The following is a 26,429-nucleotide window of genomic DNA, read 5'->3' as shown; positions in this document are numbered from 1 at the left end:
TTATTTGAAAGCCAACAATGTCAACCAAATTTGAAAGGGTTATGGCGAAAATTTCCGGTTCGAGAGATGTAATTTTATATGTGACGTAACCGATAAATCCCAGTGTTTTCTAATGCAACAAAATTTCTTGAAGATGAAAGAATCAATTTCGAAAGACTTAGACTACCTTGTATTAGGTTATTTGATAAATTCACAGTACTAATGACCGTGGATAGAATCTTACAAATGTTTTGATGAGGCAAGAGAAAGGTATTATCACACCAGGGTGGATAAGGAAGGGTTTTTTGATAATATAGACAATTAGGACAAAGTATTACATTTAAATTTATTAAATTAAACTTTCTTACAATACATGATTTTTTATCAATTATTCATTTTGTGGTTATCACTCATTTTTATTCAGTTGAACTACTGCAAAAAAAACTATTGGATTAATTGTTAAATGTGCACATTATTCGCTGAATTATTTCGTAACCTGTTCGCTTTTAAATTGAATTTTCCTTTATTATCCCTCACAACATAAGTCGATTCTATGTTTTGCCCATAAATACAGAACTTGCACGGAAAACCCTCCGATCATTAAAATGCGATATCGCAGTTTTTGATTTCTGCGATAGTTGGTTCAACTAATTTCTTTTTAATTCAACCATTATGGTTTTTGATTTGCATATATTCAAGTAGTTGAAAAATTTGTTGATTTAAATGCTGTCAAATGCCGGAGACAGCTGAAAGCAAAGAATAATCGCAATGCAAAATCAACAATTTATTTAGTTGAAATCTGTTCGCGTCACTTCAAAATGTCAACAAAAACAACATCGATGGTTAAAGCGTTTGGGAAAATTGTGTTCGTTCGATTTGAAGAAATTTATGATTCCATAACAAGTGTTTATCGAACAGAGGTGTTCTGGTAAAGTTTACCTTGTTTAAGATTAAAATAAGTTGGTGACAAATTGGAAAACGTATACTGATTTGGTGTTACAAAAATCAAACAATTCACGAGCATTTGTACTCATGTACAAATTGTACTTAAAAAGATTGCTAATAATGAAATGTCCTCAATCAAATGTATATGCGTTCGTCTATACTTAATCGTTTTCGTTAAGTCCATGTTAATGAATGATCATCTCGTAATCTTTTAAAGATGCGCAAAAGTTTTATGCTTCATTAGATTGGTTCAATGTTAAAAGAAAAATGTCCATCTTCTTTCATATATAAAAAAACAGTTACTTCGGCCCAAAAAATGAAAACAAAGATTGCAATGCGTAGAAGCTCTACGCGCAGTATTAGACATAAGCGCACGTTAACATATAGTTGATAACAGTTAAGAATACATTTATTAATAACCTGGGCTGGAAGAGCAAGATTAAAAAATCGTCCAATCGAGATCACTGCCAAAGAAGATCACTTGTGATTTTTACCAATAAATATCACTACTGATCTGATATGTAATCATATGAATCGTGCATGTGTGCGATAATCACAGTCCGTCAAATATTCTTTCGGAGAAAAGTTGACGGAGCTTGCCGTTGACGGACGTTGACGTTCCGGATCTCCACAGGATCGTGTGAATGCGCTAAGGGAAAACTCATTTGACTAATTTTGACGGAGGCTGACGTTCCGGTGACGGGGACGGAAGAAGCCGGATCGTCGGAATCGTACATTATCCATACATACTCTATCACGTTGCCAACTTTAGAAACGAACAACAAATAATAAATTGTATTTGACCAGCGGAACGTTGCCGGATCTACCTATTTATCGGTGTTTATTCCGATTTATGACCTTTATACAACAATATCGATACGCTCTCCGAAAATACCGATTATTCACAATTAATACAAATAAATACTGATTTTCGGTTTTGGCTTGTTTAGGAATAGCAAATTTTGGTTGTGGGACCTTTTTTCTGATTAAAATTAACCGTGTTCACCATTTTCTGATACAAATTTTGTGTACAGATTTTTGAAAAAACGACCTGGCAACTCTGGTGCGTTGCCGAGAGGTTAATTCGATGTGAATATAATTATTTTTTTTTCTTTTGTGGTGTCACTATAAGAACGGCTAAGACCACTCATGGTCCATCTTGTCAGGATACATTTCTTTTGGACTCGATTACATCAATTCAAGGGAAGTATTTTATAATGTATCGTTTTATCGGTTGTTGATAAGAATTTTATTTCCAGGGACGACGTTTTTTTTTGTTTAATTTTATTTTCAGGTGATAGATATGTGCGAAGAATCGAGAATCTGAACTGCAAAATGATTGATAAAATGGATCTGTTATGGAACAAATATATTTTACTGGAAGATGATGAAACAAAATATGGATAATTTGCTTAAGAAAATTGAAAATTATTGAAATGAACCTAGAGGAAAAATAATTGAAATATGGAAAATGAGCTGTTTTGAAGAGGGAGAAAACGAAAATAGGAAAAAAATTACAAGGAAACAGTGAGTATTTTAACCTATCGACCAATCTAGACGTAAGTACTAAAACTAGATTTACCGTAGGACGTTAACCGCGAACTAACACCAGTATTCACATGTTTGTTTATCTAAGTTGGGTATTTCCATAAATTTTCTTTTGTTACTTCTTACGAAGTGTTTATCTCGTCAGTTGTTCACCATTTTTCTCTAATTCTATGTGAGGTTGGACCTCCATGTCGGTGATCTACTACTTTTTAGAACTACTACTACTTTTTAGAACTACTACTACTTTTTAGAACTACTTCATCTTTTCGCAATCTTAAGTGACAGGTTGATGACTCATTTTAGAATCCTTTTTTGAATTATGTTAAGTTTTGAAGTTTCCTCTCACGGTACATAGCTTGAAAAATATGTTCTAACGAACGAACTTGAAAGGTATTTACAAAAGGCAAAATATGTGACTGTGTAACAATGTGTTGCGATATGTGCATATTTAAATATCCTAACTAATGTAAAAATACGGTAAAATCATAGTGAAAAGTGTTTTTTATTAAGAATTTATGTGCAATTGATATGATTGTAAAGAATAATGATTTTACGCGGATCATGTCAATATAAAATACTGTTTATATTGGGACAACGATATTTATTTCATGTATCTCAACATACCGAACTTTTTTTTCAAATAGATCATGACGTATATCAGTAAGTATATTTTGATTATTATCGCAAATCAATAACATTGTTCTAGTTGATTCAACTAATTGCAATGTCAAAAACAATTAAAACCGATTTATTTTTCAACTAAAAGAATTTTGTTTTAATAACAACGTCAGTTATTTCAACTAAAACATTTGTTGAATTTGAAAGGTATGTGTCCTCACTAATCGACTGCTAATCGAAAAACAAAAATGACAATTTAGTTAAAACAACAATCGATTAGTTGTACCAAATTTTAACCAATCGAATTCAGAAAATCAACTAATATTCTAGTTGAAATGAGATCGTGAGTGGTTCCGTGTAAAGGCAGGCTGATCACCTTAACAGCTTGAAACCGGGATTACACAAAACACACATTCACCGGCTCATTCTGCCGTAAACGGCAATTTGATTACCGTGAAAATTAGCAACGAATAGCGAGGCGAAGAAAATACCATAAAAACAGATATCTGATGACTGGAGCGGAAAGCAAGCGTGGGTAACAACATTACCCACTTTCCTCCGTCACACACATTTATACACAATAAAAGGAGTAAAAACATTCGAAAAGAAATTGTCCTCTCGCTAATAAAACTAAACTACATGATAGCGAAAACGCCACGCCGTTAACACACAGGTCTAATAAAATATCCTATTTATAGGTCGTTTGGTAATAAAACCGACCGTAGCCAATCCGCTGTGTTACCCTTTGTCGGCTCTGCCCGATAACTGCTTCACGGGGAGGAACACGTTGGAACTATACTCGTCCAGAAACAGTATCGTTTAACGGAACTTAGGTTCGGCTATTGTTGCTGTTGTTTTTTTTTTATTGTGTGTTTGTTACTGCCCCCTTACCGACGACGGTGATCTGGCGATCCACGCTTTCGCCAAACTGGAGCCGTGTCCGCTGCTCCAGTGGGTGTCGGGTTGAAAATAGTCCCTTCAGCTCGAAAGCGTTGAAAGCATTACTGGAGCTCTGGTAAATCGACACACCAACTGACTGACTGACTGACTGACCGACGGACCGACCAATCGACACACCAAACTCGACTACCATTTCCATCACGGCGTACCGGAGAGGGCGAGTGGGTAGGGGCTAAAGTGGAAATTTAACGAGCCGGATGGAAGTGATGACGAAAGCCAATCCGGTAAGCTGCCCGGCTCTTAGACGAAATGGGTAAATGAAGAGAGTGCGAAATCCTTAGGAGCCAGATTGGAGTGTAAATATCAATATACAACCATCATCGACAGCCGGCCAGTCCGGGATGTAGAGTCTTGAAAAGTGGAACCGGTAATAACGATAAATATAGCGAGGGTGGCGAGAGACGGAGAGGGGGCGTTGCGAACAGAACAAATAATAAAGCTATAGGCTTACGAAAGTGAATCGTAGTTTTTTTTTGTTTTTCGGCGAAACGAGGAACGGTTTCATAAGTCAATGTTGAAATCCGCGGATTACTGTATCCGGTGATAATTTCAGTTGTGACACAGGCTGACGTTTTCCGGTGCTCTCGGTTTTATCTGTTGATTTTTTTTTTGCGATGGTGGCGGATGATAAATTCATGAGATGGATCGAAAAAAAATGAAGAGAAAATACAACGCGTCCCCCTGCTGTCCGATTATTTAGTGTCACTGTCAAACATTGTTTTGAGGTAGGTATTGTTTCTCTGAGTTCTTTCAGTTGGTGTCGATTTCGATTCAAAGCTCATTCGAATTGCCAATTTAGTGAACTCACCTGCGGTGGGTACCGATCGGGCAGCACGTGCAACGCCTCCCGATACACGGCCAGTGCCCGTTGGAGTTTGCCCTGGTCCGCATACAGATTGCCCAGCTGCAGCATTGCACTGATCCGGGCGTTGTCGTGGGCTGCCCGATCGCGTAACCCGGAACCGTCCAGTTTGGAGCCTTCGCGGAGTACACTGGCCGCCTCCTGGCAGCGTCCGAGTGCTATCAGCGATGTGCCCAGGTTAAGATAGGCAACTGTGGAGAAAGTAAAAAAAAACTAATTAACTCACGACTGTTACGTCCACGATAAGAGCATTATGCAAAGAGGAAAAAAAATGTGAAAATTCTTTCTTCGTTTTTACGTAACAGATAAACCTTTTAATCCACAAAGGACTTGCGAACTGACTGCTTCCGGTAGCAGCGGCATACCGTAGGAGACGTGTCATCGGGAAAAGTAGGACTTTTTAAAAGAAAGCGGTCATCAGTTCTAACGTTCAGTGCCATTGCAACCGCCAAGTACCGTAATCCTCAGATAATTGGAGTGCACTTTGTGCCTTTTACTTTGTCGCTGCCCTCGGAAAGTTTCTTACTGGACTACTGCTAAGCTGTTGCAAAGTTGTCAACCTGCAAACCGAAACGGGAGACCGACAGCCTATTGGATAGTCACAGTTGCATAGGAATTTGTGCAAGCGTTCGAAGTTTGAGAACGGAATTATCCGTTGAATTTGCGTGTGTAGGTTTGATGTATAGGCAGGAATAGCTAACAAGGTTTTGACGAAATAGGACGAGCTGAGAACTTTTGAATGCTATATTGCTGCTGAAACTCATCGAAACATATTCTTTGTCTCAGCATATTGTAATTTGATCAGCTTATGTCAATCAGGGAGCTATCAATTTTGATGTTCTTTTCGAATCAAATTACTTCATCCTATTCTGTTCCCAACGTATCGAATTATCCTATCTACGAAAAGTACGCTAATACTCTAAAATTTGCATCTCTATAGAATTTATTCTTCTCCGTGAACTACTGAAAATAGAGCATTTTACATAATTCATAAGCATAAACTGGCAACTGGAAATTTCGTTTTACAAGTGGAACCAATTCAAAGAACGGAAAATGCCAACAAAAAGGAAAGAACGATCAATACCCTGGGTTTCTGCTGCTCACCATGGAACATTTCGCTTCATCCGAACTGACTTCTCAATCACACAATCATTCCGCTTCGCCGGCTTCTGGTTCCATTTTTCAGAGCGCATCGTTCCTTGTTTTTGCCAACAAACTTGGTGACCACAAAATTGACCTGCCGTACATCCAATTTCATTTTATTACCCGAATTAAATTTGCTGTGCTGTCAAAACAGTAAAAAGCACCCACTCGCTTCACCCAGGGCCAGGGCACACATCGCACCGGACGAAGGGGAAAACAATGCGGTGCGCCTATCTGAACCCTGAGTCGTTTGTATGTTTTGGTTTTCGGAAATGAATTTCGGTAAAATTTTGTGCAATTCTTCATCAGTTGTTTTTTTTATATCATTTATTTTACCCCGGCTTTAACCGTTTCATCACACGGAAAACCCTTCGATCATAAAATTGCGATATCGCAGTTTTTGATTTTTGCGATAGTTGATTTAACTAATTTCTTTTTGATTCAACCAATATGGTTTTTGATTTTCATATATTCAAGTAGTTGAAAAATATGTTGTTTTGAATGCTGTCAAATGCCGGAGACAGTTGAAAGCAAAACAATAATCGCAATGCAAAATCAACAACTTCTTTAGTTGAAATCTGTTCGCGTCGCTTCAAAATGTCAATGAAAACAACATCGATGATTAAAGCGTTTGGTGAAATTGTGTCTATTCGATTTGAGAATTTTATGATTCCGTAACAAGTGTTTATCTAACAGCGGTGTTGTGATAAAGTTAACCTTGTTTAAGATGAAAAAGATTTGGTGACAAATTAGAAAATGTTAATGAATGATCATCTCGTAATCTTTCAGGTATGCGCAAAAATTTTATGCTTCAAATTCGATCATTGATGTACTTCCAGCAGACTTTTTACTTCCAGCTGTTTGGAGTAACAGGAGCGAAGGATTTCAAACACACATAACGCGCTGCGATTGAATGGCGCGTTTGAATTGCCAATTCCAATTCCCAGCGGTTGATGCACCCAAGCTCATATAAATTGACTAAAATTATCAGTGCATAACTTCAGTTCAACCGTTTGAAGGCATCATCTTTCAATACTCATTTTAGGTAAATTTAAAAATTTCGCTAATTTACTCGCCCCTCCGATCGAATCAGAAGTATTTTTTTAGAATTTATATCTTTACTGATCTCGACTTGACATGATCATGATCATTGTTCGAGTTGATTCAACTATTTGCAATGTCCAAAACAAATAAAACCAATTTATTTTTCAACTAACAGAATTTTGTTTCAATAACAACACCAGTTATTTCATCTAAAATATTTGTTGAAATTGAAAGGTATGTGTCCTCACTAATTGACAGCATTTTTTTTCAAACAGTTAAATTAGTTGTTTCAACCATCGTTTCTGCTAATCGAAAAACAAAAATGACAGTTTAGTTAAAACAACAATCGATTAGTTGTACCAAATTTTAACCAATCGAATTCAGAAAATCAACTAATATTTTGGTTGAAATGGGATCGCGGGTGGTTCCGTGCAGTTGGTTAAAAAGACAGTCCTGGGTTCAATTTGCCGGTCTTTTCCAATTCAACGACAAATATCATATACTACCTCAAAATAGTCAAGAAAATTCTTTCACCTTGATTGCAGCTATCTTAGTGTGTCGGTACAGTAGAAACTCGATTCACTTGGTATCTGAACGTAAAAAATCAATTCTATCTTAGTTGTTAATCCAAAAAGCAGAAATAATTGCAATTATTGGCAATAATACAATTTTTTTTCTCATATAGAAAGGTGAAAATCGACAGTTCGTCGAGATCACAAAATGTCTGTGTGTATGTGACAAAATATGTCACTCAATTTTCTCAGAGATGGCAGAACCGATTTCCACAAACTAAGATTCGAATGAAAGGGGTTATGGTGCCGTAGACTGCTATTGAATTTTATCCCGAATTTTATTTATTACTTTTGGATCCGACTTCCGGTTCCGGAAATACAAGGAAATATGTGCAAATTTATGAACATATGCGCACTCAATTTTCTCGGAAATTTCTTAACCGATTTTCACAAACTAAGAAGAAGCATGAGTATTTTTTTTCACAAGCGATGGCGAAATGAGGTAGACATTTTTATTAAACTTACTGCTTATTTCATCTAGTTCGCAGATCTTGTTAGTTAGAGGGTGTATAAAACTACTTAGGGATGGTTTCCGCTTCCGAAAGCATCGATAATAGTGAAGAAACGCTCCAAAAACGGAACTCACGTAGATTTTTCAGCAACGGGTAAACCGATTTTCATGAATCATGCTTCAAATCAAAGCTCTTATTGTCTTAAAGTATACTGTGCAATTTCATTCAGATCCGATTTCCGAAATTATAATGCGATGAGTGTCAATACATTCAAATCGTCATTCAAAATGACGATGCAAAACTGGTACGCGTCGGTACGTGCGATACAGAAGAAAAAAACAATTTCGTATAGCGTGTATGGTTGCCACATTGAAATCTATATTTTTCAGGTGAAAAATATGTAAATTTGTAAATCTTTTATTCAATTTTTACCTACTTGTTAGTATTATCACAAAATCATGATAACGATGCTTTACTGCAAAAGTACACTTATTGCCTTTCTCATATAGAAAGTTTATGCAATGACTTGAAAAATTGACTGGTGAAAATTGGCACGGAGGACTAAGTGTTCTATATCACTATATCACGACACAATTCATCGAACTGAGCAATGTATGTGTGTGAGTATATGTCCAAAAATGTCACTCATAAAATAAAAAAATCTCATACTAGGTTGCTATTGAATTCCATCATGCTTTCATAGGATAAAGTGTGTTTAAAATTGCTCACCGTCATTTAGAGCGACGATTCAAAAAGTACGGGTGTGTAATGTCAGAGACATAACTGGATGTCGTGAATACGAATAAAACTGACACGATTTCCTTACACGTTCGAATTCAAATCGATAGTTGATCGATTGTGTGAATTGCGAAACTGTCCCCCTTTTCACTAATAAAAATTTAAACGATTTTTGACGTCGATTATCTCATTTCGGATTTGCATATTTCATTGAAAGAAATTATCAAGATGCTGTGCAGGATTTATTTCTGCCTTCTAGAAGGACCAAATGGTGGAATTCTCTACACGGGCAAAATTCCGATTCTTGAAATGAGCAAAACGAGTCATGATTTGGGGAAAATAATATGTTATGATAATACACCATGATTAAAATTTCTCGGATCATGATCCATTCGGACTGATTTCTATGAAATTTATACGTAACACACTTGAAGTTGTTGGGTATAACTTCAGGCGTGTTTCTGCTACGATGGTAATTTTTGCAACATAAATTCAGGCGTTGTGTGTGATTTTTTCCACGATGATCATTTTTGCAATATAAATTCAGTGAAAAGCACGACGAACTTCTTTTAAAATGAAAATATTCTGTTTTTGAAAAACGACGACGCAAGAGATAACGTGTTTACTTGCGTTCATTACTTCAGTTTTGATTTTGTGTTTCACAATTTAAACACTTAAACGAACTGCATGAAAAAACTCGAGTGATTCAAAAAATCGTCTTATTTATAATATTTAGGTGCATCAATACAGTTTGTGTTGTTATATCTATGAAACGAATTAATCAAAGTTTTTGAACAAAATATTTTTCTGATTTTCCTTAGACGGTGTTCCAAATTCACAATCGAATTAAACGCTAGCTCTCGGAATATTATTCTAACAACAACGATCACATCAAATATGTAATTGATGTTTATCAAATGAAAAGCGTAGCCGTGCTTAGTCTCTTATGATGTCAATTTTCGGTTCAATGTCTTTATTTTTATGTTATGTTTAATTCTCTATCAGCCGGTGGGTAAAACAACACGATTATAAAATAACATGCTTCAGGATCAAGTAAACATTTTCAGTAGGTTTTGCCTCTGAATGTCTGCTTTTTGCTTTACAATTAATCTATTAATCTATCACATCACTTGAGGCAGAGGGTTCAAAGTGATATCCGGATAGAAAAATAGAGTTACGAGCTTTGAAAGAAATGCATTCTTCAAGTAACGCATTTTCGAACCATTATTAATTTTCATGGGAGAAGAGTTATTGCTCATGATTTCATGATAAGTTAAAATGATTGGTTTCATGATTTTCTGTTAATTTTCATAACAGCAGTAACGGATTTCTTTCCGTGTACGATATTTAGCACAGTTCGGAACATTTATTTCGAACGATTTTCGCACAGTGAAAAGTGCACGAAGCAAATCAAATTATTGTGGATTTCCACTAAACTGATGATTTCTACCTTCGATTTACAAAGAAGTAATCTTAATAGTTGTTTAGATAACATATAGAGCCATTAGAACGGCTGATTTTATATAATGTTGTCCATTTTTCGTTTTCTTTCTCTCCAATGCAAACGACCAGCAGCTCTGTTGTATGATCCAATCACTCTTGTTTGAGTTGAAACTAGATTGCGTACAAACCGCAACACATCCGCTCGCAGTGCCAAATGAGGCGAAACTGGTTTAATGCATCTTCTCGCCTTGACGACCGGAAGGCAAATGAGAACTACGACCTGAGCGTTTGAGGTTTTTTTTAACCACGCAGAAAGTGCGCTTTCCGACGCCGCTGTTTGAATACGTCTTCTCGCCCCGACGTCTGCTTCCATCCAACGCACAAGAAGAAATGATCGATTTTCGACCACGGTTCCCCTTTTATAACTTTAAGTTGAAGATATGTGCCTGACTACCTCCAAATCGTCGTCCTTGCGCGAAAAACCCAAGCAAAAGTAAAGAGTTTTCCGCGTTGTTTTAAAATTTTTGAGTTGTTTGTGGTTATCTCACACTGTTCAAAATATTATCCTAAATTCCTGATCATATTTTTGATGAAATGGTCAAAGAATTATGCTGCTGCAAGTCAAGATATTTACGATTAAGTTCTGCCCATTCTTCCATATGGCTAATTTTGAAAAGGCGCCCCATAGTAAAGTAAGTCGTATTCACGACAAAAAGGGTTAAATTCTTCTAGATTTGACCTTAACTGGTTCAATTTGTAAGTTATATTAGTTACTTACTAAACGAATCGACTTCGTCTATACTGGGTCCGAGTTTCCGGTTCTAGAAGTCTTGGAAATAGTATTCGAAAACTCTTAAACGAGACTCACTCAACTTTCTCAGAGATGATTTGATCGGTTTCCACAAACTTAGGCTCAAATAAAAGTTCCTATAGTCTCATAGGTTGCTGTTTAATTTCATCCGGGTCCGTCATCCGGTTCCAGAACTATAGGGTAAAGTGTGTTTAATAATTAAGTGCGACGATGCAAAATGAAGAAAAATTGTCATTAACTTGACATAACTGTTCACAAATTGAAAAGATTATGTTAGTTCATACCCAAAGAAAGTTTCTTATTTTATTTGTTTCAACAAAAATTTCTAGACAGAATCTTTTAGAGATATTTTTGAAAATATAGGAGGTAGGGTAACAGAGGTATTTTGGCCCACTTTAGGATTGATTTTATTTTGGCCCACTTAGTAAAAATATCCATCAAATGTTGTAATATCTTCGAAAACTCCTTCCGCAATAGGTAATTTAATGTGATTAGCTTCAAATTGATGCAACATGGGTTACCTAACATCCATTAAATCCATAAAGTTTGTTCGGTGGACCAAAATATATGAAGTGGCCAAAATACCTCTGTTACCCTATAAGAAAGACATTGTTAAACCACTAGGTGGATTAAAAAAGGATTTCTTAAGACATTTCAATTAATTGCCGGAAAAACAGGAAAATGGCTGTCTCAGTCTTATAATAGAAACGAATGTTGTATACTGTACGACGTTTCGGCCTTTGGCGTAGGCCTTTTTCAAGGAAAACTGGAAAATTTTATTGTGTTACATTGACGTAAACCTAGTGTTTAATAAATTATACAATGTAAAAACTTACTAAAGTCTATTGTTCGAAGTCAAAATGCATAACAAATATTTTGTGTGCATGAATTACGTACAGTGTCACAGTTACTTAATTTAATGACTGTTCAGAAGCTTTCTTCATGGTGATCAAGATACAATGAGCATATCAACGGTATTAAGTAACGTTATCGTTGAAAAGCTCAACAAAGTGATGTGTAGAGTAAAGTAGTATTGGTGTTTATCGGAGAGTTGTCATTTATTATCGTATTGTGTTTGATGGGTTTGATAGAATTTAGAATACCAGCGTAAGTAGTGTTGAGGCCTTCTGCACGCAGAGAAAAGGAGCAAGTTTATAATAACAAAACAGTTAGTCAACCAAAGTTGAATTGATATTATCGAAATGTTCACGTTGACTTGATTCTGTTATATCTTTATGTCAAGAAAAAAATAGATTCAATTTATCTAAGATCTAAGAGTGTAACGATACAACTGAGTTTACTGTTTAAATGAACCGTAATAGTTCCATGTTTTATAAACCAGAGTAATTGCTTTCTTCGCGAGTAGATCACAGCATTTTTTGTACGGAAAAGTTTGTACGCGTTTTCTAAGTAAAATTTCATCCGCTCTTTTCTATTCCTGGGGAATTTTTTTAACAATTCAAGCGTACTAATATTCAAAAATATTTTTATAATAACATAACCGAATTTATTGAAAATTGATGGAGCGTTGAATGCTATAAAAATAAAAAAAACTGGATTTGATTGTAGCATGGGAGTAGATTGTTCGTCTTAGATGTTTAAAAAAAATCAAATAAAAATATACAAAAATTTTTAAAACGAATTTAAATCAAAATAAAAGTAGTATCAAAAATTACCCTTGTAAATATGAAATTATTCTATTTTTAAAAACAAACAAAAATGAATGATTTCAAAAATAAAAGGCGCTAGTTGAAATAACTAAATTCAAGAAAATTTAAGTCAACTGAAAGATTTGTGAATTTAAAGCGCTACAATTATTAACTTCATCAAAGGCTCGTTAATTTAAAACTAATTTTTCAAATTGAATTTAATGTGAAATTGTTTGTCAAGAAATTGAAAGGAACGTTCAAATCAAATATTTGTTATTTTTATCAAAATGTCGCTTGAAACAAACTAATCTGCTGAGAAAAAATAATTATCATATTTTGTAGTTTCTGGAATCAATATTTGCTATATCAAACCAGATTTTTTATTGTCACTATTTCAACAAAAAAATTCGTTGTGTGAAACTCGAAATAAGTTATTTGTACAATTTTTTTCTCTGCGTGTACATCGGTGCGATGATTAACTGTTTTTGTAGTATTGGAAATATGACACGTTTCCAACACAGGCAATGCTGTAGATCGCAAAGATCTCCAGTGCAAAATTGTGTCCATCGTTGATGGATTTTCAGTCAATTTAAAAAAAAATGATTAATGTTGGATCGATGACAACTGGGTCTGGTTTTCAGTTGTTTGGTTGTCATTCCAATGTATGAATTTTCGCAATCATTGCAGGAAATGCTATAGATGACGTTGGATTGTTTTAATGGATCAACAGGATCTTTAGTCTGTCGGAGTAGAGATTGTGTTGTTTTAATCGGTCTATGGTTCGGTTTCTTGTTGGGAAGTCCGGTTTGAGTGATTTTCTAATCTGTTTGCTAAGAATTGGTATGAACGCTATGGATCTTTATCGAATTTTTTGTTGCATATCGTTGGTTGGCATAGTGGTTTTATCATTGATTTCAGTTTCTGTATCCTGGGTTATATCGGCCTGTTCTTTAGCAACTAAATTTGATGGTAGTGTGTTGTTGTGAGGCTGCTTCGCGTGAAAATTGTTGATTTAATTCAAACGAAATATTTGTTATGCAGCCAATAGTAAGAGTTGTTCTAAATAATTTTTGATTTAGAATTTATGTAAATGACCAATTGTTTTCGTAGTATCTTAAAGGATGTTCTAAAATCGACCAGACAACGTAGCGTCAGACATCGACATTTTGACTATAAACTGTTTATGTTTTTGTCAATGAAACACAATAAAATTTTCCAGTTTTTCTTGAAAAAGGCCTACATCAAAGGCCGAAACGTCGGACAGTAAACAACATTAGTTTGTGTTATAAGACTGAGACAACCGTTTTCCTGTTTTTCCAGCATAACCACAATTGATTGCCCATAACCTCTTTCTAGATAAAAATTTCGTAGAAGCTGTAAATCTAGAGTTATAATTGTTAAAAATAATGTGGCTTAGTCTTAAGTGGAAACAAACTCGAGACCTGTGAAAAATACTTTATTTGCCATAACGATCACATATGCAAAGTTTCATGCAAATCGAAGTGGGTCGTACCAATGGCCAGCCGATTACGCATGGAAATACTTTACTACCGATGCTTATGGAACTGATCATCGGGGACCGGTACAGTCGATTTAATTTTGCCATTTATCGGTAAAGTTTACTGACCACGGTGTCACTTAGAGGAGAACACTCTTGAAAGTCAGATCCGAGTGGATAGTTTCGGTAGTCGGTTGCCGAAAATATTTAAGGTATATTTTTTGGGGTAAGCAAAAGGGGCAACGTAATTTAGTTAATTTTTCAAGCCATCAAAAATGAAATGATGAAAAATGAGCTGTTTTTTTATATTGAAATACCGAAAATTGAAAATTTGGTTTTTATGTGAATACATTTTTTTATGTCATAGTTTCGTATATTTGAGTCTAATTTTGTTATTGCTGAACCGGTAGCCACATCCGGATAAAATCCCTTGTTAAGAGAAGCGAAACTATTTTTATCATGTTTCAAAGCACACAAAAACCCTGAACAATTATTGCAAGATATGGTTAGCTGCCACTATAAACGAGAAGCTCTTCAATGGTATCGTGCATAGGAACTTGGAACATGAGCTCGGATTTTGATAGCATTGTGAAAAAAAAAGTTGTAAAGAATCAGGGTAAGGGCTCCCCATTTCATCTCAATTGTAAGCACGTTACCTTAAAAACCTGATTTAGCCACTAAAATCACTACGATTCTTTCATATTTCTGCTTAGTTCGCCTCGCTCCACATTGGGTATTGATTCACATTCCTTGGAAATTAAAATATTATTTAAAAAATCACCTAAAAACACTTCTGATATGTTCACTACTGTGCTTCTAATTTCATCTCAAAGGTTTTATATTCATCCGATAGTTGGTCCTTTATTCATCCCATAAATTGGTAATGGCGACAGCAATCAAAACCAAAATATTGCACTATTACACTCTCAGGTTCAAAATGTCAGAATTTTCCTTAAAAAGGGCCTAATGCCAACTATGAGTCAACACACGATGTTTCTAGAAACAGTTTGAAATCATTTCGACGCGTTTTGGAACGTTTTCGTTACCTTTCTTTTTAAATTTAAAATTTTACTGTCCAGTTGATTTGGAGAACTTAAAAAACAAAAAAAAAAGTTACTATTCAGGCATTAGCCCTTCTAAAAACAAAATGCAGTACCAGAGATGCTATTTATACAGATTTATCTGTATTGTATAGATTTTGGCATTCGCATACTGATTTAAATCAGATTACAGATTTTATACAGATTTTCAAAATTTAAAACAGATTTGTAAAGGTTCATAAAAAGTGAGAAGTAAAAAGTTAGACTTTTCTCTCTGAGTATCTGTTAGTATTTGATTGCAGTACTTCTTCAAAAGTTTATATGATCAACGGACAAATCACATGTTAAAATGGAAATCTTTTGTGCAAATATTTGATGATGAACACTGATAAACATTTATATTAAAATTTTAAACCAATTTGAACTGATTCATTTTAGTAGTGAAAACAGATGGAGCAGATGCATATTTTCTTTAAAAATATCTGGCATCTCTGTGCACAGCGGATGAAACACACACACTTAACAGTGTTATGGTCAGTTCGCTTTCAAATCTCATCCAAGTCAGTCGATAAAACAAAACCGCTTACGTTCGGTACGGAAGAAACCAAGTACAGTATTGTGTAGTGAAATCGAAAATGAGTGAACCAAACGAATAAAAGCTACCGCCGACACAAAAGAATACAATAATTGTTGACTTCAAGCAGCGCAAAATTCGACATTCAATACGAGAACTTGAAGGTTTGCTTAAGGAGCAAATGAATCTTGACATTAAACGTGTGCATTTACTTCAATGCTATAAGACAAATAATGTTGTTTACATCCAGTTTTATGAAGAGTTGGAAGCAATTTAATTCGCAAAAGACAAAAACAATGTGCACTATGTGGAGCACGAAAACATTAAGTACAACATTTCAGTATATATGAAAGATAGTGCTATAGAAGTGCGTGTGCATGATCTTCCCTCAAGCGTCATCGATCCTTATATTCGTAAAACTATGTCCCAATTCGGAGAGATTCTCTCTATCGAAAAAGAAAAGTGGAAGAATTTTTCCCCGGTATTCCAAATGGCGTACGTTTGTTACGCATGCGCTTGAAAAGGCCTATACCTTCTTATGTAACTTTCGGTCAGGATACAAGAATCCCGTGTTACCAACGACAATCAGATGGCCACATGTCAATACTGCCAAAAAGCTGTTCACTACGGTAAACCATGTGATAAACTGGACAAGGAGACAACTTCACCAAAGGACAACGGTGCTTCCTTCACATCAACCCCAAGCAACCCCAGTACACCTGTGATAGCTACAAACAACAAAGAAGCATCCCTTTCAACGAAACCATCCAACGTATCCCCTATAGAACAAAGTACACCAGCTGTAGTTAACAACTTACCATCCAACCAACCAGCAACTGCAAACAATGTACAACAAGGCGCATCTACAGCAACTAGCAACGAAAAGAAGACGGAAATCTACAACAATACCACCGATGCGGCAATGGATGACGAGACGAACCACAAACAAACTGCCCCTCAATCCTCGCAGGAGGGAAATGGAAGCTCCTCTCACCCTAGAAAAAGGGTGACAACGAGATCCAATACAAAAAAAAATTATCTAAAAACTCAGCTCAATCGGCCACGTAAAGCTTGAACGCAAATATGCCTGAATAAAAATTTCTTTCAAATTAAAAAAAACAGTATTATGGTGACGTATAGCGTAAAGAAACCAGTGCTACTAGATTTGCCACAATGGATATTTCATTAGTATTTAACACGCTCTTTCTGGCAATATTCGAAGCCGAAACAGTTTCATTAAAATTTAAATATCAACAATATAATTAAACTAATGTCACGGATACCAAAAAATACTTGTTGATATTAGTTGGAAGAAAGAAAAATAATTTCTTTTGAAACATTATGAGAAAGCTTGGCAGCTTTGCGAGACCAAATCAAATTAGATGAAAACAAAGCGCAATCAAGTGAACTAAGTGAAAAACTTTCATCTCATATTTTTGAAGACTTTTATTGCTTGTCGGGTAATTTTTGAAGTTTTTATTCGTTAACTAAACAAGTGTCAAGTTTTGAGACGTGATTAGTAGATATTCAGAAACATGAAGAAACTATAAATTTTGAGACGAAAATGTGTCCTAAATTGAAAAGTGAGTTTGTTTTGAATGAAAAAGAAAAAACAATCACCAAAGAATTTAAAACCATTTCTTCCAATGAGAAAGTGTGACTATAACTTGAATAATAATCATTTTAAAACATTCTACAGTTTGGTTCAGGTACGTTCTAAAATATTATTCATGTTCAAAGTAATGAGGTGAATAGATGAGATGGAAATAGGAGCTCAGAAGAAATAGGGAGCCGTTACCCTATGTCATTATTCATTAAATTATTTTAACTATTAAACGATATCCAGGTCAGGTTGGTTCTATCGAAAAAAAAGTACAGGTGTGTAATGTCAGAGACATAACTGGATGTCGTGAATACGAATAAAACTGACCCTTTAACTTTATACTTCCGAATATAAATTAGTTGATCGATAGTGTGAATTGTGCAAGTTTTGCCCTTTTACACTACTAGAATTTGAAACGATACATCTAAACTACAGTACAGATTAGTTAATTAAACATTCTGACACACAAATATTACGAAATAACTAGTATAGTTCCTTATGATAAAATAATGGTGGTTCTGAAAAGAACCTTTTATGAAGGCGTTCGTGATGGAGAGTGACGAGTTGAGTTTAAATTCCGATGGATACCATTGACTTCCGATGGATACCGCTGACTTCCGTCTTCTATTTCCAGTGAGACCTGTTGTCCGTGAATGCGAAACTGATATGTGTTCTGTTGGAGTCTCCTGCTTCTTCCTCTTGTGGTGATAAGCTTTGTATTTCGCTTGGAGTTTCCTCGATCGCATCATAATGAACACGATGACAACGACAGCCAAATTCGAAATGAATGGCTCCTGAGTCGGTGCTATGCATTTCATACAGCAAATCTGCAGAACGTTTACTACAAACTAAAACTGATTGAAAAATAAGCCGTATACAGTATAGTGAAATAAAATTTCGCATAGTTCTTTGGGTATAAAATTATGGTTCTAAATGGCACCTTAGAGAATTTTGATGTCGATTATTTCATTTCGGATTTCAATATTTTTTAATAAAAGATACTATCAAAATGCTGTACGGGATTAATTTCTGGCATCCCAGAAGAGCCAAATTGTATAATTTTGTATGATATAAAACACTGATTAGATATAAACGAATTTGGAACTGTGAAAATGGCAAAAAACTGACAAATTATCTTGCACTACACTGATTATTTTAATTTTCGATTTACAAAGAAGCAATCTTTATAGTTCTTTAGGTAACATTTAGAGCCATTAGAATGGCTGATTTTGCAGAATGTTCCACATTGTTGTCCATTTTCCGTTGTATTTTGCTCCAAGCAACAGGATGATGTAATCGATCTTCTTCGAAGGGAAACTGGCTCTGCGACCTGACGACTGCTCCACCTGACAACCGAAGTCCAAATGAAAGATTTGACGACTGCTCCACCTGACGATTGAAGTCCAAATGAGAGTTGCGACCTGAGCGTTTTAGGTTTTTAACCACGCAGAAGGTGCACTGTCCGAAATTGCTGGTTGATTAAAGCATTCCCACGACGTCTGCTTCCATCCATCGCACAAGAAGAAACGGTTACCCTTTTATACGCAGTCAGTTGAAGATATGTACCTGACTACCTCAAAATCGTCGTCCTTGCGCGAAAAACCCAAGCCAAAGTAAAGAGTTTTCCGTGTTGTTTTCAAATTTCGAGAAAACTTAATTTTTGAGTTGCTTGCGGTTATCGCACACTGTTCAAAATATTATCCTAAATTCCTGATCATATTTTTGATGAAATAGTGAAAGAATTATGTTGCTGCCATTGATACAAGTCGAGATATTCACGATTAAGTTCTGCCCATTCTTCCATATGGCTAATTTTGAAAAGGCCCCCATAGTAAAGTAAGTCGTATTCACGACAAAAAGTATTTCGATGGAAATTTATTAGGCAATTGTTAAGAGGAATCTAGAAAATATTGGAAAAGAGAGTTTGAATGATTTAAAGATGAGTCCATGACGCAATTGAATGGCCACTGAAGTTGACGATTAGAGCGTCCAAAATATAATACTAGGTAGTTTAAGAAATAAAGTATGTCATATCATTCAACACGTTAGTAGACAGAGTCGGTATCTTACGTCGTGAAAACTAGTGAATCGTGCTTTAGTAAATTTCCACTTCAAAGTTTGTGATATGTCTCGCTATTTTGTTTCCCTTCGGATGAAACCAGTTTAAATTTGACATTTGAGGGAACGCTCGGTTTCAGATGGGCGCGAGTCAACCCACCAGAACTTTGCCAAACCGACCAAACTTCGATGCCGGTAAATATACAGCACTGCTGGACGTAGAAAGCAAGCAGGCAACCAACGAAAGGAAGAAAAAAAAATAACAGCAACTGTACACGACAAGCAGGAAAATATAAATGATTTTTCCTCTCCATTACTCCCAATTTTGTGAAATAGATGATAATTCAACTTTGCTTTTCCGTCCGAACCGGGTTCCAACCGACCGAGCCGAGACCGAGTACTGCGGAGCCTTTTCCTGCCGAAGAAATATGCGGCATGGTGTGTCGCTGGCAATTCGATTGTCGCTTCCAGTTATTCGGTTCTGCTTCTACTCGAATGCTGACCTACTTCGGCGCATGTATTGATGTTACAATATTTACTTTTTCGAGGCAGATGTTGTTGCTGCTGCTGCTGAGAGAAGGTCGTAAAGAAGCTTACAGTCCTCCTTCCGAAACGAGAATGAAGCATGCAGTTTTTTTGTATGTGTGTTAAAAGTGTAGGTACTTTGCTGTTGCTATTCTTCAACTATTATCAACGAAATTGCACCTCTTAACGGTGTTGTCGTAGGGGGAAGGTATTAATAGTACACAGCCTCAATTTGCTTATTCCATGCCTTCCAGGTTCAAATCTTCCAGCCGGTGCTCTCTTCGCCATAGTTAAAACATTTACGGTAAGCATCCTCAGGATAGCGCTCTCGTCGCACCGCATTCCCATCATTGCTCAAACATTAAATCAAGAGCGTAATGATGATTTTCATGAATATTCCACGCCCGAGCAGTGCAAGTGGCACGGAAAAGGTAATGAGGGGAGGGTGCAGGTAGTGGCAACAAGAAGCCTAACAAGTCATACATTCATAATGAACGCCCGGCTCTCCGTCTTCGTCTCCGTCCCGTACCCGGAAAGGAGCTTTCATGTATGAAACCTTTGGATTTGCTTGCCTCTCACAGAATATAGACATTTTTTTTCGCTCTTCGCCATCGTTTCAGCATTCATTGAGTGGAGCTTCAGAATCAGAACATGAAAAGCACAAAAAGGCTCCTTCCACACCCCGTTCCGGCAGGAGATTTAATGACTTTTCTTGTTTCATATTTCATAATAATTATGATTACACCTCTTCGCCATGGAAAACACTAAAGCGTGGCCCAAGTGGATCTTGTGGCCTTTCTGATATTCTCTTTGAAGGCAAATGTTCACTTTTTTTATTTTCTAACCTTTGACATGAATGGTGTCACGAAACGATCTTAAGCCACCACCATCAACATCACATCCTTCGGCATCATGCAAAACCCACCCGCACCCACAGGACCGTTCTCTCAGGTCGTACAGGTTAGGATGCGATGCGACTGCCGCCGTAGCGAAAGCATTTTGCCGTCGACCAAAGGTGCAAAGGGATTCCGGCCTCGGCGTAGATTTGTCTAATGGAAAAGTGGACAGCAGCGGTACCACTTGAGTGCGTGTTTTTGGTTTGATGACAGCTCCATTAGGCTGTTGGACGGGTGATGTTGGATCCGGTGCAAACCTGATGGTCCTGTTGGTGCTGTTGGTCTACTACACAAGTGAATCTCATCATTTCATTTGCTTTCATTTTTTCCCCCCGAAGACACAGAAAGCCACGTTTTTCATCTATGCACTTTAAAATTGGGAACCGCACGCATACGGAATATTTACATTATTTTATTGCATTCATCATTATTATTTAGAAAACAGAGTAGATTGCTTTGGGTGGAAATAATTTCATCCATGCCCGGGATGCACGGACCCAAGATCATGGCTGGGAATTTATGCATAGCGTTGTTTGTTTGCATCCTTCTTCGAGGCAGATATCGACAACTAGTTTGCATGACATTGATAGACACGCCAGCATACTTACGGCACTCGGTGCAAACTGACCACAATATGAATATATTATTATCATATTCAGAAAATGTCTCCTGTCTCCCGTCACATCGAGTGACAGAATCCCCTCGTTTTCCGAGTAGCTGCTCGGTCTAGACTGACTGATACAGAGTTCGGGAGGGGGAAAATTCCGGTGGCAGTTTTGTTACCGACAGCGTAAGAAACCGGAACCGAGCTCGAAGATGCAAAGGCTCCATTATCAGCTTGCTTCGGCGTCGCCGAGATTGATGCCCGTAAATTTGTTATCCATCCGCAGAAGACTGGAAACCTTAGCAATGCGTTGAACGAACGGACGATAAAAATCGCAACACGAGCACGTTTCTGAAATCATTTAATTTGAGGGCGGCTACTCATGCTAGCGTGATGAACAAAGCTGTCATTCGAGCGAGTCGCGTTCCAGCATGAAAGGAATCCATATATCCATATATCCCACCCACAAGGCTTTAAATACCCTCATCTAAGCACCTTGTGCTTGTTTAATTTAATTAGTCCCGGGGTAGGGAACTTCTGAAAACACAAAAAAATTAGTGTCATGAATACAAAGCAACCCAGAACGAACTCAGGAATTCAGTAGTTATACTATGCAACCGATGGTGACTGTGGCCTTCGGTGGGAAACATTACGTGAGAAACGGTGAGCCAAAAATACAGATCTTCATCAGGGAGTGTTACCCACAAGTAGGCAAAATTTAATTAAAATTAATCGACCCGTAATTTTCGGGTGACAACCCGTTTGGGCTGGTGTCCGTGTTCGACCTTTGGCCCCTCCCTCGGGCTGATATACACATGTATTCACTCGCTTTTTCAGGGAGGTGCAGCAGCGTCTAGCGGAAAAACTTAAATTAAATTTTGTTCATTTTCCAAACGCTATCAACGTTAAAATTCGATTCACCGCATCGTTGTGAGGGTGGCAAAAGTTTCGATGGGAAATAAGATGAGAAACAATAAGTGATTTGAGAAATGGGAAAGGACTAGAAATTTTAGTAGAATGGTAGTACTAGCCTGTATATTGAAAATCCACTGAAAATCTGTCGAACGGAAAAGGTCGTCTTCAAGTACCGGGAATGAAATACCGTGATATGGCATGAATCTTTTCGTTTAGCTTCAGCGACCAATGCGTACGGCAGATCAAATGACAAAAGGTCGAACGTATAAAAGATAAGAAGATAACATTTTGAAAGGGGAAAAGGTTTTTTTTATCAATGAAAAAGTGCTTTGTTTTCACGTGCAATGTTTAGAAAATAATTTCGAGGATTGAAATACTATTCCTCTGTTTTGAATTGATTGTTCCTTCTGAACTTGATCCGTTTCCCAAATATAAAAATCTAATAAATTTTTCTCCTATTAAATACATTCTTGGGAAATTTTCGCTAAACAGTAGTACGTTGGTCAATAAGTCCCCGGCCTGTTAGTCATTAGTCATTAGTGTGTTAGATATTGTGCTTCCAGGGACACCAGGGCCGGTGAAACATGTTAGGCCCAGATGGGTAATTTTTCGTACCCACTATTTATATAAAAAGCCAGGTCGTTTTTTTATAATATTTTTTTTGCGATATAACTTTGCGTGAAACGCGTAAATTTGAAGTTTGAAGCGTTTTCAGTATTGTGTTATAGAACAAAATTGCGCATTTCTGGGTTGAATACGAATACGTTGACTGACCCACAGATAACGTTTGTAATGTCAAAATAACCTCATTTTTCGAAAGTACCAACTTTCAAATGACATGTGTAAAATTTACACGTCCATCGCACCACAAACACTAAGCTTCATTTAAAAGATGAAAACAACGAAAAAAAGGCGGGTGGGTTTTGTCACAGACATAACTGGAGTACGTGAATACGAATAAAACTGACATGTTTCTTTCTCATTTCTGAATAAAGATAATCATTCGTATTAGATTGTGTAAATTTTTCAACTTTCATTGCTTCGCTTCCAGAATTTTAACGATGCATCTATACTACAGTACGAATAATTGACGGCAAACATATTCTACCATACAATTAAATAACATGGAACAAATACAGTTTTGTAGATTTAGATACTCGTAGAAATAAACTTCTCAAAATCCTTTGGAAATATTTTAGTGGTTCTAAAAAACCGCTTTGCTTAAATTGTTAAATGGTTATAACTGTTAAAATTAAAGAACTAATATATCAATCTGGGGCACGCTCCGAATTCAGCTGCAAATTTTCGGAATCTAGATGAAAAACTCAGGTCGTAAATTTAGTTCTAGAAGTAAGGAACTGGAGTTATTTTTAAAAATTTCAAATTGCGTTATAGAACAAAATTCTGAACTTGAATGCCAAGTCTTGATATAGGAACTGAATTCAGTTCCAGCATCTAGTTCCAGAAATCATGTTCACAATTTAGTTCTATCATGTAGGTTCTGAATTCTGGAAATGAATGCTGAAACTGAATTATATTCTGAAACTAAATTCAGGAATTAAACTCTGGTTTTCAATTCAGTTTTTAAATCAAGGTTCGGTGTTCAGACTTAATATTTAGTTTTAGAATCCAGATCTAAAATTCATATCCTGAATTTTGTTCATGAGTTCTGAAAAATCCTAAATCATATCTCTGAATAAGGAACTAAATTTGAAACCATTTTCAGAATCCAGAAACAGTTTCAGATTGGATTCAGTTCTAGAGTCATAGTTTTAAATTCTGAACCTGTAATCTGCAACTAAATTTTTAAATAGAAGTAACTAAATGCGGCACTTAAGGTGAAATGTAGCGGAATGCGCGAATCGCGTTTTTGATCAATTATTCAAAGATTAGACCGGTTTTCGAAAAACCAAAAACACTTAAGTTTTCGAAATCAAATTTATCACAACTAAGTATTCTTAGAATTTTGAAATTTTGCTTTGCCGAGCCGTAATTGTATTTGAAATTTACAAACGGTTACTGTTCCGTTCCACGAGGATGGTTTTTAGAACTGAAAAGTAGTGTTTGTAGCAGAATCTCACAAAGAATCTGAAAATGCAACTCAAAATTATAAAATTTTAGTCTAAGCAACCGAAATTTAAAAAAGTTTACGTAAACTTTTCCGCATTTATTTATTGCTTGCGCGCTGCTGTTTCGTATTGAGATGGTGTGATAAATGCACGGTGGACTCGGTGGCCTTATATCGTGAGTAAAAATTACATATCAAATAATGACGCGAATTTATGCAGCGTTGGGTTTTGTGTTGTAATGAAAACGAGTTGAACAAAATAAAATGGGTATTGTAAGAAATCGTTTATTTTCTAAGTAATTGTCATTTATAATGCTAAAAATGTCCAACTCTGTTGAGCTCAATGCATTGATGTTGCTGAAGCAACATGTAAGAGTAATCACTAACAATAACGATTGAATAAGCATATATTCAAAGTGTAAAGGATTCAAAAATCCATTAGGTCCAGTCTTTTTTACAAGCCAGCATAATGAGAGGTAAGCCCACTGCGCTAGATCACTGAAAAAAAATTCTGGTTTCTATGTGTCGGTTTTTCTTGTTATGCTTTGTGCGACGGTTCGTTCAACTGATGCGGATGAAATTTTGCGCGCATTTCATGACGCTACATTTCACCTTAAAATTAACTTCAGAATTTAGGTGGACCAGAATCTAGTTTCTGAGATTAGTTCTTGAATTTAAATAAATGCGAATGAATGCGAAGAAGAGCTACATTGATTCCACCTGAGCATTTGTGATTTTTACCACCTCATTATTACTGATGTTGGTGGAAGAACCTCAGCACGATATCCAGTTCCGTCTAACGTACTAGCAAAAATGAACAATTCTCGGTCAAGATTTACCTATTACACTCGACCAGTATAACATCGGATCTGATATGTGCCTGACTACCTCAAAACCGTCGTCCTGGTGCGAAAAAGGCAAGCAAACGTGATGAGTTTTCCTCGTTGTTTCCAAAAGTTTGAGAAAACATAGATTTTGAGTTATTTATGGTTATTTTACACTGTTGAAAATTTAATCACAAATTCCTGATTATATTTCTGATAGCATGGAGGAAAAATTATGTTGTTGCGTTAAGTATAACAAGAGATATTCACGATCAAAAACTTATCACTCTCTCAGAGGGTAAATTTTGAAAAGGCGCCCCATAGTAAAGTAAGTCGTATTCACGACAAAAAACTGCTCAGGCTCAGCAATGGTTTGAGAAGTGTAACCCGCACTCGAAGCCATTAAAAAGAAAGATTTGTGGTATTCTGATTTATAACATGGCCAAATGCAGCAGTCATCCCGACAAAAAAAGCATAATGAATGAACGCAATCTTGTTGTATCATGTTCAATATTGCCTTGGAAGGTATGATTCGAAGAGCGAGTGTCGACACGAGTGGCACGATCTTCCGAAAGTGCGTACAACTTCCTGGCTTCGCTGACGATATTGATATTGTGACACGTAACCTTGAAAAGATGACGGAAAACTACATCGGACTGAAAGCTGAAGCTAGGCGTATCAGAATGGCCATAAATGCGTCAAAAACAAAATACTTGAGCGGAAGGGGCTCTAGAGAAGAAACAACACTCCTCCCACCATGAATATCGATAGACGGTGACGATATCGAGGTGGTTGACGAGTTCGTGTATTTGGGCTCAATGGTGACCGCCGACAATGACACCAGCAGAGAAATACAGAGTTTTTTTTTGGCAGGGAAGCGTGCGTACATTGGACTCAGAAAATCGAGAAAAGTACGCCACCGCAGAGGACCAACGCGCCCTTAGTGTTTTCGAAAGAAAGGTACTGAGGACCATCTGTGGCGGAGTGCAGATGAAAGACGGAACGTGGAGACAGCGTATGAATCACGAATTGCAACAGCTGCTAGGAGAACCACCCATCG

The 26,429-nt window shown here is 36.5% G+C and overlaps 1 protein-coding gene across 3 annotated transcripts in view; it reads right to left on the bottom strand.

The window, feature by feature from the left end:
• LOC131430893 (protein O-mannosyl-transferase TMTC2) overlaps positions 1-26,429 on the bottom strand; it is a 720,087-nt gene that overhangs the window by 36,861 nt on the left and 656,797 nt on the right. For all 3 annotated transcript variants that reach the window (XM_058596143.1, XM_058596144.1, XM_058596145.1), the window contains exon 8: positions 4,859-5,103. In XM_058596143.1, coding sequence (XP_058452126.1) covers positions 4,859-5,103 — 245 coding nt within the window. The remainder of the gene's footprint in view (positions 1-4,858; positions 5,104-26,429) is intronic.

The sequence above is a fragment of the Malaya genurostris genome, chromosome 2, assembly GCF_030247185.1.
Source record: "Malaya genurostris strain Urasoe2022 chromosome 2, Malgen_1.1, whole genome shotgun sequence".
In the NCBI taxonomy this organism is placed as follows: Eukaryota; Metazoa; Arthropoda; class Insecta; order Diptera; family Culicidae; genus Malaya; species Malaya genurostris.
The sequence above is the reverse complement of the archived record's forward strand: the minus strand, read 5'-3'. Positions and strand labels throughout refer to the sequence as shown.